This window comes from Salmo salar, chromosome 11 (genome assembly GCF_965601325.2).
Source record: "Salmo salar chromosome 11, fSalSal1, whole genome shotgun sequence".
NCBI lineage: Eukaryota > Metazoa > Chordata > Actinopteri > Salmoniformes > Salmonidae > Salmo > Salmo salar.
Window position 1 is genome coordinate 112,007,666 of NC_138301.1, and position 17,307 is coordinate 112,024,972.

General features: G+C 43.0%; 1 protein-coding gene across 1 annotated transcript; it reads left to right on the top strand.

The window, feature by feature from the left end:
• Positions 1 to 2,109: 2,109 nt before the first annotated feature.
• Positions 2,110 to 16,105, top strand: LOC106563734 (vascular endothelial growth factor C). Its single transcript, XM_014129562.3, has 7 exons — positions 2,110 to 2,676; positions 7,698 to 7,914; positions 11,192 to 11,382; positions 11,613 to 11,743; positions 12,501 to 12,604; positions 12,790 to 13,126; positions 15,344 to 16,105. Exons 1-7 carry the CDS (start codon positions 2,578 to 2,580, stop codon positions 15,456 to 15,458), a joined length of 1,194 nt encoding a protein of 397 aa, XP_013985037.1. The 5' UTR covers positions 2,110 to 2,577; the 3' UTR covers positions 15,459 to 16,105.
• Positions 16,106 to 17,307: the final 1,202 nt, after the last annotated feature.

A 17,307-nucleotide genomic window follows, 5' to 3' on the forward strand; every position in this document is an offset into this window, starting at 1 on the left:
TTTACGTACCAATCCATCTCTCCATTTGAATTCTCTTGTTCGTTCTCAGACTAACGTTAGCAGTGTAGATTTTATTACCTATTTTATGGTTATTGTCTACCATTTCAGCCATATTGGAATTCCCCTTCCTTCACACCTTAGTCTTTGTCTCATAGGAGAGTTCACATTTTTGAGTTGCGTTAGGTGCAAGCTCCAACACGTCCCCGATCGTAAGAGATTTACTGCACACACAGATATCTAAGATATGCACTGACATGACCTGCTACTGTGCACTGTAAAATCCAACTACAGCACTCTGCGCCACATTAAAAACAGGATTTCTATTCATTGAATTTTACATTCACCATACATCCATACATAATGTGGTGTTCAACATGTGGAGAAAAGAGAGGTAGGTGGCTGAGGGAAGAGCTCATCATCACTATCGTGCCATGCAGAATAGTATCAATTCTACAAACTGGACAAATCTTCATTGTTCCAATAGAGCTGCTGAGCTTACAGTATACAATGACCAGCTGCTGGCTTTATTATATTTTTTTTACCTTTATTTAACTAGGCAAGTCAGTTAAGAACAAATTCTTATTTACAATGACGGCCTACCAGGGAACAGTGGGTGGGTTAACTGCCTTGTTCAGTGGCAGAACAACAGATTTTTACCTTGTCAGCTCAGGGATTCAATCCAGCAACCTTTCAGTTACTGGTCCAGTGCTCTAACCACTAGGCTACCTGCAGCCTCACCCAGTTATGGGAGAGATCATGGAACAATGCAATACACTTGAACACTTGTGCTCCAGTAATACAGTTTGTTAGGTGTGTGTCTCAGTTTGAAAACCACCATTCAGCAGAAAACAATGGGGGAAACAGAGCAGTTGTTGGGAGGAAATGAGTGATCTGTGGGAGAAATGCGTGAGCCAGATCAGGTAGATGAGGCCCTACTTGGGAGGATTGAGATCAATAAGAGTAATGACTGTGGCTGGTCAGAGCTGAGCTGTGCTCGCTGCCTGGCTGCCTTGGTGGCTGGCTGCCTGACTGGCTGCCTGACTGGCTGCCCCTGCGCCAGCAGCATGACGCATGATGACGGATGTACAGCAGTTGTACACTAGGGGGACTCAAGCGTTCAACAAGTAAGATGTGAGATTGCATCAACTCTTTCATTGCATTGAGACATTGATTAAAGAGCATTGCGTTAATACCAGAGGACCAAAAATGTTGAAAATCGTTTCATACAGCATACTAACTCTTAAACAGCCCTATTACTGTTCAACTATTTCTGTAGCTCAATCATCCAAAAGAAACATTGTAGTTGTAGGAATATTCACTCCACAGATCACCATGACAACACTGACACCCAAGGAAATGCTGAAATAGGGTGAAAGGTACAGATCAAGGGTAAAACGGAATAGGGTGATGTCGAAACATCAGTGATTTACGAAGACAGGCAAGACATATCTAAAGTTTACTGTAGCCTGTTGGCGATGGGAGGGTCGAGGAGGATAGTAGACGATCATACAGCTTATAGCCGTAGGGACATCATGCAGCTTAGTATGTGCTGTTTTTTATAGCATTGAATCATAGAATGAGTGCTTCTGCTTCTCTCCTCTATACAGAGCAGTACAGTAGACCAGCCTGAGAGGCAGGAGGCCAGGTGCTCTATACAGTAGACCAGCCTGAGAGGCAGGAGACTAGGTGATCTATACAGAGCAGTACAGTAGACCAGCCTGAGAGGCTGGAGACTAGGTGATCTATACAGAGCAGTACAGTAGACCAGCCTGAGAGGCAGGAGGCCAGGTGATCTATACAGAGCAGTACAGTAGACCAGCCTGAGAGGCAGGAGGCCAGGTGATAAGAGAGGACGACATTGCCTCAGAATGTTATAGGGAAATATACAGAGTGAGCGTTCAAACATATAGAGATTACAGATATGGAAAATATAGCACCTTAAAAAGCGTACTCAAGGCACACACCCACGAACACACAAACGCTAACTCCCAGTCCGGAGAGGCGGTGGCAGCTCCTCCCAAAATAGAGAGTGGGAGAGGGAGAGAGAGAGAGAGAGAGAGAGAGAGAGAGAGAGAGAGAGAGAGAGAGAGAGAGAGAGAGAGACGAGTACACTCTGCTGAGGGAGCCTGTCTGCTGTCACACGTGTCTGCCCTCACCTACTCTGTACTCTAGCTTCACAGGAGACATACTGCACTCACCACATCTGGACCTACAGGACATCTATGGGATCTGGCCTCTCAATCTTCTACACCTCTTTTCTGATTAACCTAATCTACAAAGAATCTGATCCAAATACAAAGCCTTCCGAGGGAAACTCAGTGGCAGAGGTTGTGGAAACACTTGGAAAGAACACAATGATACATGCTGTATGAAGTGAAAGAAAATCCTTCCTGGGGGGAAAATGGTGTGTTTGAAAGGCACTCTACGGGGCTCATCTTATCCACACTCAAGGTCCGTTCCTGGCTAAGGGAAGAGGAAATCCTTGTGCTCTGTGGGATGAGAGTTCAACTGTGGTGCATTAGCTGATCCTTCATCATCTCCCCCTCCACCTGCTCCCCCTTTCATCATCAACACACTATGTGGATGTTATCTTTAGCCGTATGGATTCTCAATGTCACAAATCTCACTCATGGATATGACTATGATGAGTATTACCCAGGCGAGGAGGAAACCAAGGTGAGTAACTAACAACAGGCTGCTGCTCTTGGATTATATGTCATATTGTACGTTAACGGGACAGATAACAATTCCCCAGATTATGCTTTTTCTGCATGGTGAACCTTTATTATGCACAGAACTCTGATTTCAGTTCAGAAATAGGCCTGTGAAAGTATTAGACTAGTGTTGTTGACTACATCAGTTTGTTGACTAAAGCAATCTCTATCATTCAATAAACAGACAAGACAGGAAGTTTCCCACACTCGTTACTCAGGGCGTAGTTGTTGGTTTCACTACAGTGGGTGTGTCTTTATTTGGCAATACAACCTCCTCCTCTGTGGCTACATTGTGTGTCATTGAAGGTGAATGAATGAATAAATCATAATGTGCATGTCTATTTCCACTGTTGAGGGTGGTAGGCCACACCTTTAGACAGACATATCTGCCATTGAAAAGGTTGAATGGAGAGAGGGATTGAGGGATTGTCAATTTGGACAATAGAGTCCAGTGAGGATTTGTTTGAAACACAAGCAAAGTGACTTTTGATGGTTACATTCGACTCAAGAGCCATACAGAGCTGTGGCTACGTTATTTAAATTGTGAGGTAAACTGACAATAGGTCGGGTGTGATGATAAACACTCACTCTGAAGACTATGCCAGATCATGTAGGTTGCAGTGCCTTGTGTGTTTTGTGAGACGCGGTATGGGTGAACGGATGATCTCTGCATGTGTATTTCCCACCGTAAAGCATGGAGGAGGAGGCGGTGTGATGGTGCTTTGCTGGTGACAATGTCTGTGATTTATTTAGAATTCAAGGCACACTTAACCAGCATGGCTACCACAGCATTCTGCAGCGATACGCCATCCCATCTGGTATGCCCTTAGTGGGACTATCATTTGTTTTTCAACAAGACAATGACCCAAAACACACCTCCAGGCTGTGTAAGGGCTATTTGACCAAAAAGAAGAGTGATGGAGTGCTACATCAGATCACCCGGCCTCCACAATCACCCGACCTCAATCCAAATGAGATGGTTTGGGATAAGTTGGACCGCAGAGTGAAGGAAAAGCAGCTAACAAGGGCTCAGCATATGTGGGAACTCCTTCAAGACTGTTGGAAAAGCATTCCTTATAAAGTTGAGAGAATGCCAAGAATGTGTAAAGCAGTCAAGGCAAAGGGTGGCTGTTTGAAGAATATAAAATATAAAATATATTTATATTTGTTTAACACTTTTTGGGTTATTTTATAGTTTTGATGTCTTCAGTCTTATTCTACAATGTAGAAAATAGTCAAAATAAAGAAAAACCCTGGAATGAGTAGGTGTGTCCAAATGTTTTAATTGTACTGTATATATACTTACATACATATATATACCGATAGTGAACTCAAGGCTTTCATCGGAATACGCAGAACTTTGATTATAACAGACATAATAACCTTGTTCCTTATCTCTAAGAAAGAACTTGGCTAATCTCATTGGAAAAAATATGATCTTGCATTGCTTAGTTTTCCCATACTGGCTCAGTTTCCATGGTGTCACTGCCAAAGTGCCAGTCTAGCTTTACCAACTCGGATAGATACAACAACAGCATTTGTTTCCATAATGACAAGGTAGCACCCAGGCTGCTTGGTGGGTGTTGATCTCTGAGGCAGACAGTGATAATGTTACAGTGATGCCCTAGGGATGGATTGCAACTTAGTTATAGACATTTCTGATTCTGACTTATTAAATTGTATTCTCCTAATCAAACTCATGTGTACACTACCGTTCAAAAGTTTGGGGTCACTTAGAAATGTCCTTGTTTTTGAAAGAAAAGCAAATTTTTTGGTCCATTAAAATAACATCAAATTGATTCGAAATACAGTCTAGACATTGTTAATGTTGTGAATTACTATTGTAGCTGGAAACGGAAGATTTTTAATGGAATATCTTCATAGGCGTACAGAGGCCCATTATCAGCCACCATCACTCCTGTGTTCCAATGGCACGTTGTGTTAGCTAATCCAAGGTAATGATTTTAAAAGGCTAATTGATCATTAGAAAACCCTTTTGCAATTATGTTAGCACAGCTGAAAACTATTGTTCTGATTTAAAGAAGCAATAAAACTGTCCTTCTTTAGACTAAGTGAAGGCTATTCCAAATGAAGGCTATTCCATGTGAGAAATTGCCAAGAAACTGAAGATCTTGTACAATGCTGTGTACTACTCCGTTCACAGAACAGTTCGGTGAAGGGAGTAGTACAGAGCATGGAATAGCCTTCATTTCTCAGAACAAGAATAGACTGACGAGTTTCAGAAAAAAAGTACTTTGTTTCTGGCCATTTTGAGCCTGTAATCAAACCAACAAATGCTGATGCTCCAAACACTCAACTAGTCTAAAGAAGGGCAATTTTATTTCTTCTTTAAATCAGCACAACAGTTTTCAGCTGTGCTAACATAATTAACAAAAGTGTGGTCTAATGATCAATTAGCCTTTTAAAATGATCAACTTGGATTAGCTAACACAACGTGCCATTGGACCACAGGAGTGATGGTTGCTGATAATGGGCCTCTGTACGCCTATGTAGATATTCCATAAAAAATCTGCCGTTTCCAGCTACAATAGTCATTTACAACGTTAACAATGTCTACACTGTATTTATGAACAATTTGATGTTATTTTAATGGACATAAAACGTGCTTTTCTTTCAAAAAGGACATTTCTAAGTGACCCCAAACGTTTGAACGTTAGTGTATTTTGAGATACTCAATAAACTCTGTTGAGATACTCAATACACTCTGTTGAGATACTCAATACACTCTGTTGAGATACTCAATACACTCTGTTGAGATACTCAATACACTCTGTTGAGATACTCAATACACTCTGTTGAGAACCTCAAACTCTGTTGAGATATAATATATACAGTGGGGGGGAAAAGTATTTGATCCCCTGCTGATTTTGTATGTTTTCCCACTTACAAAGAAAGGATCAGTCTATAATTTTAATGGAAGGTTTATTTGAACAGTGAGAGACAGAATAACAACAAACATATCGAGAAAAACGCATGTAAAAAATGTTATAAATTGATTTGCATTTTAATGAGGGAAATAAGTATTTGACCCCCTCTCAATCAGAAAGATTTCTGGCTCCCAGGTGTCTTTTATACAGGTAACGAGCTGAGATTAGGAGCACACTCTTAAAGGGAGTGCTCCTAACCGCAGCTTGTTACCTGTAAAAAAGACACCTGTCCACAGAAGCAATCAATCAATCAGATTCCAAACTCTCCACCATGGCCAAGACCAAAGAGCTGTCCAAGGATGTCAGGGACAAGATTGTAGACCTACACAAGGCTGGAATGGGCTACAAGACCATCGCCAACCAGCTTGGTGAGAAGGTGACAACATTTGGTGTGAATATTCGCAAATGGAAGAAACACAAAAGAACTGTCAATATCCCTCGGCCTGGGGCTCCATGCAAGATCTAACCTCGTGGGATTGCAATGATCATGAGAATGGTGAGGAATCAGCCCAGAACTACACGGTAGGATCTTGTCAATGATCTCAAGGCAGCTGGGACCATAGTCACAGAGAAAACAATAGGTAACACACTACGCCGTGAAGGACTGAAATCCTGCAGCGCCCGCAAGGTCCCCCTGCTCAAGAATACATATACAGGCCCGTCTGAAGTCTGCCAATGAACATCTGAATGACTCAGAGGACAACTGGTGAAAGTGTTGTGGTCAGATGAGACCAAAATGGAGCTCTTTGACATCAACTCAACTCGCCGTGTTTGGAGGAGGAGGAATGCTGCCTATGACCCCAAGAACACCATCTCCACCGTCAAACATGGAGGTGGAAACATTATGCTTTGGGGGTGTTTTTCTGCTAAGGGGACAGGACAACTTCACTGCATCAAAGGGACGATGGACGGGGCCATGTACCGTCAAATCTTGGGTGAGAACCTCCTTCCCTCAGCCAGGGCATTGAAAATGGGTCGTGGGTGGGTATTCCAGCATGACAATGACCCAAAACACACGGCCAAGGCAACAAAGGAGTGGCTCAAGAAGAAGCACATTAAGGTCCTGGAGTGGCCTAGCCAGTCTCCAGACCTTAATCCCATAGAAAATCTGTGGAGGGAGCTGAAGGTTCTAATTGCCAAACGTCAGCCTCGAAACCTTAATGACTTGGAGAAGATCTGCAAAGAGGAGTGGGACAAAATCCCTCCTGAGATGTGTGCAAAACTGCTGGCCAACTACAAGAAACGTCTGACCTCTGTGATTGCCAACAAGGGTTTTGCCACCAAGTACTAAGTCATGTTTTGCAGAGGGGTCAAATACTTATTTCCCTCATTAAAATGGAAATCATTTTATAACATTTTTGACATGCGTTTTTCTGGATTTTTGTTGTTGTTATTCTGTCTCTCACTGTTCAAATAAACCTACTATTAAAATTATAGACTGATCATTTCTTTGTAAGTGGGCAAACGTACAAAATCAGCAGGGGATCAAATACTTTTTCCCCCAACTGTATATATATATATATATATATATATATAAAACCTTTATTTCACTAGGCAAGCCAGTTAAGAACAAATTCTTATTTACAATGACGGCCTATCGGGGAACAGTGGGTTAACTACCGTGTTCAGGGGCAGAACGACAGTTTTTTACCTTGGCAGCTCGGGGATTCAATCCAGCATCTTTTCAGTTGCTGGCCCAACTGTCTAACCACCTGCCGCCCCATTAAACTCTGTTAAGACACTCAATAAAAAACTCTGTTGAGACACTCAATAAACTCTGTTGAGACACTCAATAAACTCTGTTGAGACACTCAATAAACTCTGTTGAGACACTCAAACTCTGTTGAGACACTCAAACTCTGTTGAGACACTCAAACTCTGTTGAGACACTCAAACTCTGTTGAGACACTCAAACTCTGTTGAGATACTCAATACATTTTAACAAAGTATATTGCAGTGCATAATCAACTGAATTGATCTTAATTTAATTTTGTTAGATCAAATATATAAATCTGTTCATTTTGTTCCTTGACAGGCCCCGCTGGTTAGGGAGGGACTCAGTGATTTAGACACAGTGTCCAATGTGGACGAGCTGGTGGAGCTGTTGTACCCAGAGTACAGTCTGGTGCAGCATTGCCTACGTAGGAAAACCCAGCGCACCTCCACCCCTCTCCATGCTGAAGACGATGTCTGGGCCTGGGGCAAGCCCAGGGAGGGGGCACTGTACAAGTCTGACGACGGCACCTTTGACGGTAAGACTCTTCAGGTGATTGGCCCTAATAACAGCCTACACCAATAGAGAAAGAAAGCTGTCTTCCCATCCCACAGGGGGCAGATTTTTGTGTGATAACCCCATTTCTCTTTCCCCAGACCCACAAATGGGTGTTTTTGTTAAAAGGAGAAAGAAAGTACTTTGTTCATTTTCCTAACAGTTAAAGAGGCCCCTCACTCCCCCCTCCCCCCTCCCCACTCATTAGAGACTGAGTGCTCCAGTTAAAAGCAGAGATTCAGGCTGTCAGCATAGACTAGCTGTGTCTGCTTCCTGATCACAGGAGCTTATCCCAGAAGATGTAGGTCCTACTGGAGAGCTGAGTGGACCACTACCACGTAAACGACAATGAAAAGAGGTGGCCTGACCTGACCTCAGTTCCCTCCAGATGCTATTGAGAGAAAGTGGTAGAAATGGCACGACACAACTGTTGATCTTGCTCCATTGCCTTTCATTGACCATCCCCAACCTCTATGATATGATGCCAGAAACAATTCAAAGAAAGGAAATCAGATCCAGTGACTAAAGCTCTTCTAAAGAAACCACTCAGACCTAGTGACTAAAGCTCTTCTAAAGAAACCACTCAGACCTAGTGATTAAAGCTCTTCTTGTTAGGCGTGTAAATGGGAGGCGAAGTCAAGTGCAGGAGAGCGGAGTATATTAACCAGGCACACTTTAATACCGGTCAACAACGACAGCACATAAAACATACTAGTGCCACAAACATGGTCTAAAACAAAAGTGCAGCACCTGACAAAATAATCACGTAACAATAAACAATTACACACAAAGACATGATGGGGAACAGAGGACTAAATACATGTAGATTGATTGGAGAATGAAAACCAGGTGTGTATGGAACAAGACAAAACAAATGGACATATGAGAAATGGAGCGGCGATGGCTAGAAAGCTGGTGACGTCAATCGCCGAACGCCACCCGAACAAAGAGAGGAGCCGACTTCGGTGGAAGTCGTGACACTTCTAAAGAAACCAATCAGATCCAGTGACTAGAGCTCTTCTAAAGAAACCACTCAGACCTAGTGACTAAAGCTCTTCTAAAGAAACCACTCTGACCTAGTGACTAAAGCTCTTCTAAAGAAACCAATCAGACCAAGTGACTAAAGCTCTTCTAAAGAAACCACTCTGACCTAGTGACTAAAGCTCTTCTAAAGAAACCAATCAGACCTAGTGACTAAAGCTCTTCTAAAGAAACCACTCTGACCTAGTGACTAAAGCTCTTCTAAAGAAACCAATCAGACCTAGTGACTAAAGCTCTTCTAAAGAAACCAATCAGACCTAGTGACTAAAGCTCTTCTGAAGAAACCAATCAGACCTAGTGACTAAAGCTCTTCTAAAGAAACCAATCAGACCTAGTGACTAAAGCTCTTCTAAAGAAACCACTCAGACCTAGTGACTAAAGCTCTTCTAAAGAAACCACTCAGACCTAGTGACTAAAGCTCTTCTAAAGAAACCAATCAGACCTAGTGACTAAAGCTCTTCTAAAGAAACCAATCAGACCTAGTGACTAAAGCTCTTCTAAAGAAACCAATCAGACCTAGTGACTAAAGCTCTTCTAAAGAAACCAATCAGACCTAGTGACTAAAGCTCTTCTAAAGAAACCAATCAGACCTAGTGACTAAAGCTCTTCTAAAGAAACCACTCAGACCTAGTGACTAAAGCTCTTCTAAAGAAACCACTCAGACCTAGTGACTAAAGCTCTTCTAAAGAAACCAATCAGACCTAGTGACTAAAGCTCTTCTAAAGAAACCAATCAGACCTAGTGACTAAAGCTCTTCTAAAGAAACCAATCAGACCTAGTGACTAAAGCTCTTCTAAAGAAACCAATCAGACCTAGTGACTAAAGCTCTTCTAAAGAAACCACTCTGACCTAGTGACTAAAGCTCTTCTAAAGAAACCAATCAGACCTAGTGATTAAAGCTCTTCTAAAGAAACCACTCAGACCTAGTGACTAAAGCTCTTCTAAAGAAACCACTCAGACCTAGTGACTAAAGCTCTTCTAAAGAAACCACTCAGACCTAGTGACTAAAGCTCTTCTAAAGAAACCAATCAGACCTAGTGACTAAAGCTCTTCTAAAGAAACCAATCAGACCTAGTGACTAAAGCTCTTCTAAAGAAACCAATCAGACCTAGTGACTAAAGCTCTTCTAAAGAAACCAATCAGACCTAGTGACTAAAGCTCTTCTAAAGAAACCAATCAGACCTAGTGACTAAAGCTCTTCTAAAGAAACCACTCATGCTGGAAAATTGACCACGACCAGTGCCAGTCAGAAGGAGGCCATATTGAATTAGTTACCGAGACAAACTGCACATTGGTCTGATTGATTTCTTTAGAAGAGCTTTAGTCACTGGATCTGATTGGTTTCTTTAGAAGAGCTCTAGTCACTGGATCTGATTGGTTTCTTTAGAAGAGCTCTAGTCACTGGATCTGATTGGTTTCTTTAGAAGAGCTCTAGTCACTAGGTCTGATTGGTTTCTTTAGAAGAGCTCTAGTCACTGGATCTGATTGGTTTCTTTAGAAGAGCTCTAGTCACTAGGTCTGATTGGTTTCTTTAGAAGAGCTCTAGTCACTGGATCTGATTGGTTTCTTTAGAAGAGCTCTAGTCACTGGATCTGATTGGTTTCTTTAGAAGAGCTCTAGTCACTGGATCTGATTGGTTTCTTTAGAAGAGCTCTAGTCACTAGGTCTGATTGGTTTCTTTAGAAGAGCTTTAGTCACTAGGTCTGATTGGTTTCTTTAGAAGAGCTTTAGTCACTAGGTCTGATTGGTTTCTTTAGAAGAGCTTTAGTCACTAGGTCTGATTGGTTTCTTTAGAAGAGCTTGTCACGGTCGAGGCTGGGCGCCAGGTCTGATTGGTTTCTTTAGAAGAGCTCTAGTCACTGGATCTGAGTGGTTTCTTTATAAGTGTCACGACTTCCGCCGAAGTCGGCTCCTCTCTTTTGCAACACCATTACAAAAATCTAATTGTAGGTGTGGGTACGATGTCGTTGGATGTTGCAACCAACCAAACAACATAGCCTAATCCTAACGCAGCAGCATTATTAGCTGGGTGACTTAAGATAGTCAAGAACAGAATGTTCCGGATGTTCTATTGTATTCCATATCAGTCAGGATATTCTTTATATCCCTGATAACCTGTCTGTTAATGTTCCTCCATTCATCCCTGATAATCTGTCTGTTACTGTTCCTCCATTCATCCCTGATAACCTGTCTGCTAATGTTCCTCCATTCATCCCCAGTTATTCTGGAGGAGATCCAGCGTACCATGTGTAGTCCTCGGGAGGTGTGTCTGGAGGTGTCTAAAGAGTACCCAGAGAGCACCAGTCACTTCTACATGCCTCGCTGTGTGTCTGTGCACCGCTGTGGGGGCTGCTGTACCCACGAGGGTCTGTACTGCACCAACACCAGCCATACTTACAGCAACAAGACGGTGAGCAACAGAGGACAAACTAGATATCATTCAAAATGTTCAACGATGCTGACACAAGTAAAGTTGCTCTTAAACTGTAATAACATTAGTAAGGACATTCTATTAACATGTTTCAACATATCTATTTAAGTGAGTTGTCGTTTCATAGTATACAGTAAGAAAGGATATAAGGTAGACCCCAAATCTGAAGGCCAGTCATTGACACGGTGTTGTTTCTCCTGTGGACTCAGCTGCTGGAGATGACTCACCGTGAACACTCTGTGGTGATGGTGGCGTTCGTCAACCACACGTCCTGTGAGTGTCTGTCCAAGAGGCCCCAGCACTCAGTCATCAGGAGGGCTGCTGCAGCCCACCTCACCGTGTGAGTGAGTAGTGAGGAGTAGTCACCTTCGAGACGCAACATCTGCCCCTGCCGATCGAGATACAATGTGCACACACACACACTTAATTATTATTAAGCAATACCGTTTTCAATAAGGTATGTTTGGTTCATGTTGAACAACATCTTTTAGGTAGGTAGCCTAGCGGCTAAGTGCGTTGGGCCAGTAACCAAAAGGTCGCTGGTTCGAATCTCCAAGCAATCTAGTTGAAAATTCTGTCCATATGCCCTTGAGCAAGGCACTTAACCCTCAATGCTCCTGTAAGTCGCTCTGGATAAGAGCGTCTGCTAAATAAAATGATGTAATAATATAGCGGTCTGACTTTAGACAAGGATACTGAAACATTCCATCTGATCCTATCTGATGTGGACAACAACAAGGGTGTGACGATGCAAGGGAATGAGCTAGATCATCAGATATTTGGTCAAAAGTTCTTTGAGTGTGCATTTGCCTTTGAACTGAAGCCATGTGGAAGAGGCCATGTTTCCCCCTGCTCTCCTCTCCCTGTGTCCAGCCTAACTGCTCTAGACTGCTGTGTGTAGGCTATCTGCCAGGCCAAGGCCAGCAGGGAGGAGGGCCGGGGGATTCAGTTCTCTCTCACAGGGAGGAGCCACATGCCGCCCATGGTGTCCAGCCCCTTCACAGGAATGCTTTGTGAGAGTAGCCAAGCGGTCCCCCTAAGCCAAGAAAAGACCTCTGATCTGATCCTGGCCTGTGTGTCCCTGCTTCCCTCTGCAGGTGTTCTCCGCCAGATGTTCCCTGCAGTACAGGACTGGTCTGGGACCCCACCAGCTGCCTGTGTGTTCCCATGGACACAAGCTTCTTCTCTGAGAGAGAGCTGGGTAAGTTAAACTAACTCCATACCCATACAACCCGAGTGCAGTCATTTCTGTTCGCCAACACCCAGAGATACCTCATAGGTTGGCAAATTAGGACGATATACATTGAAATGAAATGTACTAAACCACATGACGTCTGTCAATAAGGGACACTCAATAGCATCTCTCTTCTCCACCATCTGGTGCAGAACCCCTGGAGTCAGCCTTGCTGGCGCTGTGTGGCCCCAACAAAGTCCTGGACGAGGACAGCTGTGAGTGTGTGTGTCAGAACGGTCTGACAGAGGCCAGCTGTGGGCCGGGCTGGCGTCTAGACCAGGCATCCTGTGAGTGTCTCTGTGAAGACCAGCCCACCCCGGGGACCTGCCCATCCAACCAACGCTGGGACCCAGAGCTGTGTGGCTGTGTGTGCCGGGCAGAGTGCCCCCGTAGCCAGCCTCTCAACCCAGAGACTTGCCTGTGCCAGTGCAGGGACAGCCCTCAGACCTGCCTGCTAGAGGGCAAGAGGTTCAACGCACACAACTGCAGGTAAGAAATAGAATCTAACACAGAAGGCATTTCATATGATGCTGGACGTCCCCATAGACCTTTATAGAAAACCCCCGAGTACTATTCCCAGAACTATGATGCTGTCACGGTGGCCAAGGTAATAATACGTGTTGTTTGACCTAAGTTGGATCAGACAGCGTGGGAACAAAAAGCTATTACTGTTATAGGTACAGTTATTTTTACTTGAAAAGAGCAAAACACAACATCTAAACCGTTGTGAAATATACACTACATTTTTTATTTCACCTTTATTTAACCAGGTAGGCCAGTTGAGAACAAGTTCTCATTTACAACTGCGACCTGGACCAAAAGTATGTGGACACCTGCTCATCGAACATCTCATTCCAAAATCATGGGCATTAATATGAAGTTAGTACTCCTTTGCTGCCATTACAGCCTCCACTCTTCTGGGAAGGCTCTCCACTAGATGTTGGAACACTTCTGCGGGGATTTGCTTCCATTCAGCCACAGGAGAATTAGTGAGGTTGGGCACTGATGTTGGGCGATTAGGCCTGGCTCGCAGTCAGCATTCCAATTCATCCCAAAGGTGTTTGATGGTGTCGAGGTCAGGGCTCTGTGCAGGCCAGTCAACTTCTTCCACACCGATCTCGACAAACCCTTTCTGTATGGACCTCACTTCGTTCACGGTGCATTGTCATGCTGAAACAGGAAAGGGTCTTCCCCAAACTGTTGCCACAAAGTTGGAAGCACAGAATCGTCTAGAATGTCCTTATATGCTGTAGCGTTAAGATTTCCCTTCACTGGAACTAAGGGGCCTAGCCCGAACCATGAAAAACAGCCCCAGACCATTATTCCTCTTCCACCAAACTTTACAGTTGGCACTATGCATTCGGGCAGGTAGCGTTCTCCTGGCATCCACCAAACCCAGATCTGTCTGTCGGACTGCCAGATGGTGCAGAGTGATTCATCACTCCAGAGAACGCGCTTCCACTGCTCCAGAGTCCAATGGCGGCGAGCTTTACACCACTCCAGCCAACACTTAGCATTGCACATGGTGATCTTAGGCTTGTGTGCAGCTGCTCGGCCATGGAAACCCATTTCATGAAGCTCCCGACGGACAGTTCTTGTGCTGACTTTGCTTCCAGAGGCAGTTTGGAATTCGTAGTGAGTGTTGCAACCGAGGACAGTGTATTTTGAATAACCAAAAATATAGTATTTTCAGCTATTTGAAGCTAGTGTACAAAACCGAAAGTAAAAGATGCAAAAACTAAACTGAATAATGGGTTGCATAGAAATAGAGCACATAGAACATATCTGCTGCTTCTTAGACTTGCTTTTAATAAGAATTACAGATCTATTACTCACATTTCTATGTAAATTTGGACGGGTTGCCCAAAAAGTTACATATTGCAGCTTTAAATACTTAATGGTATGATGTTAAATACTGTATGGTATAATTGTTTATACTGTATGGTATAATTAAGCAATAAGACCTGAGGTGGTGTGGTATATGGCCAATATACAACGGCTAAGTGCTGTTCTTAGGCACGATGCAACGCTATTATAAACTGGTTACCAATAAGAACAGTAAAAAGTATTTGTTTTGTCATACCCACAGTATGCGGTCTGATATAGCACGGCTTTCAGCCAATCAGCATTGAGGGCTCGAACCATCCGCTTTATAATCTTAAATACTGAATGTTATCATGTTAAATACTGCATGGTATAATGTTAAATACTGCATGGTATAATGTTAAATACTGCATGGTATAATGTTAAATACTGAATGGGTATAATGAGCAATACACATTTCAGTGGAACGTCAAATTCACGTAGTTCACAGTTCTGCACATCTGTTAAACGGAACGATAACTATAGAAATCTTATAAACACTTCCCGATAGTAACAAGACTTAAATAAGAAGTACAACTCTAGCGTGAGAATTCATATCCTGCTTACTTCCCTTAACATGAAGCTGAGGCAAGGCACCTGACACATTTCTTTGGAATGGAGAAACCAGATTTTCCAGTAAGCACAGAATTCCCCTCTCCAGCTAAATATTTTTTTTAACACTGGAAAGAATCATTAAGGCTATGGGGATTGGTCCCAGATTACACACACGCGCATAAGTAGCCTACACACGCAGGGTCATGCACGCAGCCCACAGTTATATTGAAACTACATTACATTAAGTAAAACCAACTGTTCTGTCTGTTTCTCTTCCCCTACACCAAGCTGTTACCGGCTGCCCTGCAGAAAGCCACACAACAGCTGTCCAACAGGCTTCTACTACAGCCACTACGTCTGCCAGTGCATACCCAACCACATGAGGTCAGGGGAGTGGAACTGACAAAGCTGGGGTTACCAGCACTGGTGTTACCAGCACTGGTGTTAACAGCACTGGTGCCAAACTCTAGGGTCAATGTACTGGAACTGTATGGTGGAAACGAGGCGGTGTGTTTGCAATGTAGAGCCGGTAGATGGAGGCTAGACTAGGGGAATGTTATTTGATGAATTCTCCTGATAGGCCAAGAGGCTCTCCATCTTCAGACCGGGGAACATACAATGAAGCACACAACGATGCAGTCGTGTAGATACTGCAGGTCATGGTCTGAATCATGGACGTTATTGACATTGCCTCAGATTCATTATGTGTGGCTGTTAAAATTAGAAGAAAAAAAAAATGATTTCATTCCAGAAAATGAAATCATTTTCGATTATCTGACATTGATATTTATTGCAAGTGACCCTGCAGCTCTCCGAGATGACGATGATGTAACTGGGAAGAAACGCCCTGACATGAGAAGGAAGACAAAAGACTGAAATGTAAAGCCCATGCATATACTGTATTGTACAAAACGTGTGACTGTATTCCAGCCACCACTGACTGTAGTCAGTGGTGGCTGTGAATGAAAAGTGTGTTTTTAATGTCATATCCTATTTGTATTGTATTTAAAATACATGCTATTGATAAAATAAAATACAAACTTGATTGGCTTTGGTAAATGTGTACGGCGTCTGTTTGATAAGAGTTTCGTGACAGGAAGTTTGGCAACAGACTATGGGAACCAGACCAGACTGGCACCATGGAGAGTGTGATGTGATGTCTCCAATCACAAAACAAAGGCATTGAAAAACACACACTCCTGCAGTGAAAATGGATCCAAGACCTTTGTCTCAAATTCCTCATACCAGCCGTATGTGTTTGGAACAATAAACACTATCTCGAGGTCAATTGCAGAGAGATCTAATTCCCATCTGGCTTGTGTCTTTAGAAACTGCCATCCACAGTTGGTACTCTAAACCAGCACAGCCCTCTGTACAGAAACAGGACAGCATAGCTAAACCCAGTGATAGTAGCTTTTGTTTGTGATAATCCAAATAGTTTGGTTTATAAGTAGGCCTACAGAGTAGAGACAGTACTTCAGACGGTTGGCTTTTTGTCCAGGGTGATATATGTTTTGTTAGTGGAAAGGTCACTTTTTTTGTTTTTACAAGGTTCAATATTGTGAATCTCACTTCAATTTCAAGGCTACACCACCGTCGTAAAGTGTCAATTAAAGTGTCAATTCATCTCATGAAATGTCTTTTTCTCAATTACTATGATTGAAGGGGAGGAATGGGAAGACACAGAGTTCTCTTTGATGCTCTTCCTAAATCCTGTTAGTATCTTTTCCACAATGTATACTATGTTATGCCTGTGGCCAGGACAGTCAAGTCTGAATCTGCCCTGTGAAGAGTTTCTTCCAGCTTTGTATTGTTCCTAAACCTGGAGCAACAACTCTTACTTTCAATCAACAGTTACTATGATTGAGAGGGAGGAATGGGAAGACACACAGTTCTCATTGACACTCTTCCTAAATCTTCTTGGTATAAATTATGGAAAACATACTATGTTATGCCTGTGGCCAGGACAGTCAAGTCTGAATCTGCCCTGTGAAGTCTTAATAACCATCATTAATTATTCTGAATAAACAACTCATTGCAGCAACCTGTAGTTTTGGCACACATTATGAGACGCTGGACAAGTTCATTTACTAGTTCTCACCTCTGTAAAAAATAACTGACAGAGAGAAGGACAAAGTGGCAGTATAAGATTGAAACCAGCTGTCTACATTCAAATGGAGAGGTAGCAATAAAGCTCTTGGAAGTGTATTAGTGCTGCTAGGGGTGTATGAGTGCCTATTGCTAGGGGTGTA

What these genes read in the sequence shown, in the direction of transcription:
- LOC106563734 (XM_014129562.3), top strand. Translation starts at nt 2,578, where the DNA reads ATGTGGATGTTATCTTTAGCCGTATGGATTCTCAATGTCACAAATCTC. An exon ending in GCTGCAGCCCACCTCACCGT is followed by an intron (nt 11,744 to 12,500) that starts GTGAGTGAGTAG and finishes TTCCCTCTGCAG; the next exon opens with GTGTTCTCCGCCAGATGTTC. An exon ending in TTCAACGCACACAACTGCAG is followed by an intron (nt 13,127 to 15,343) that starts GTAAGAAATAGA and finishes CCCTACACCAAG; the next exon opens with CTGTTACCGGCTGCCCTGCA.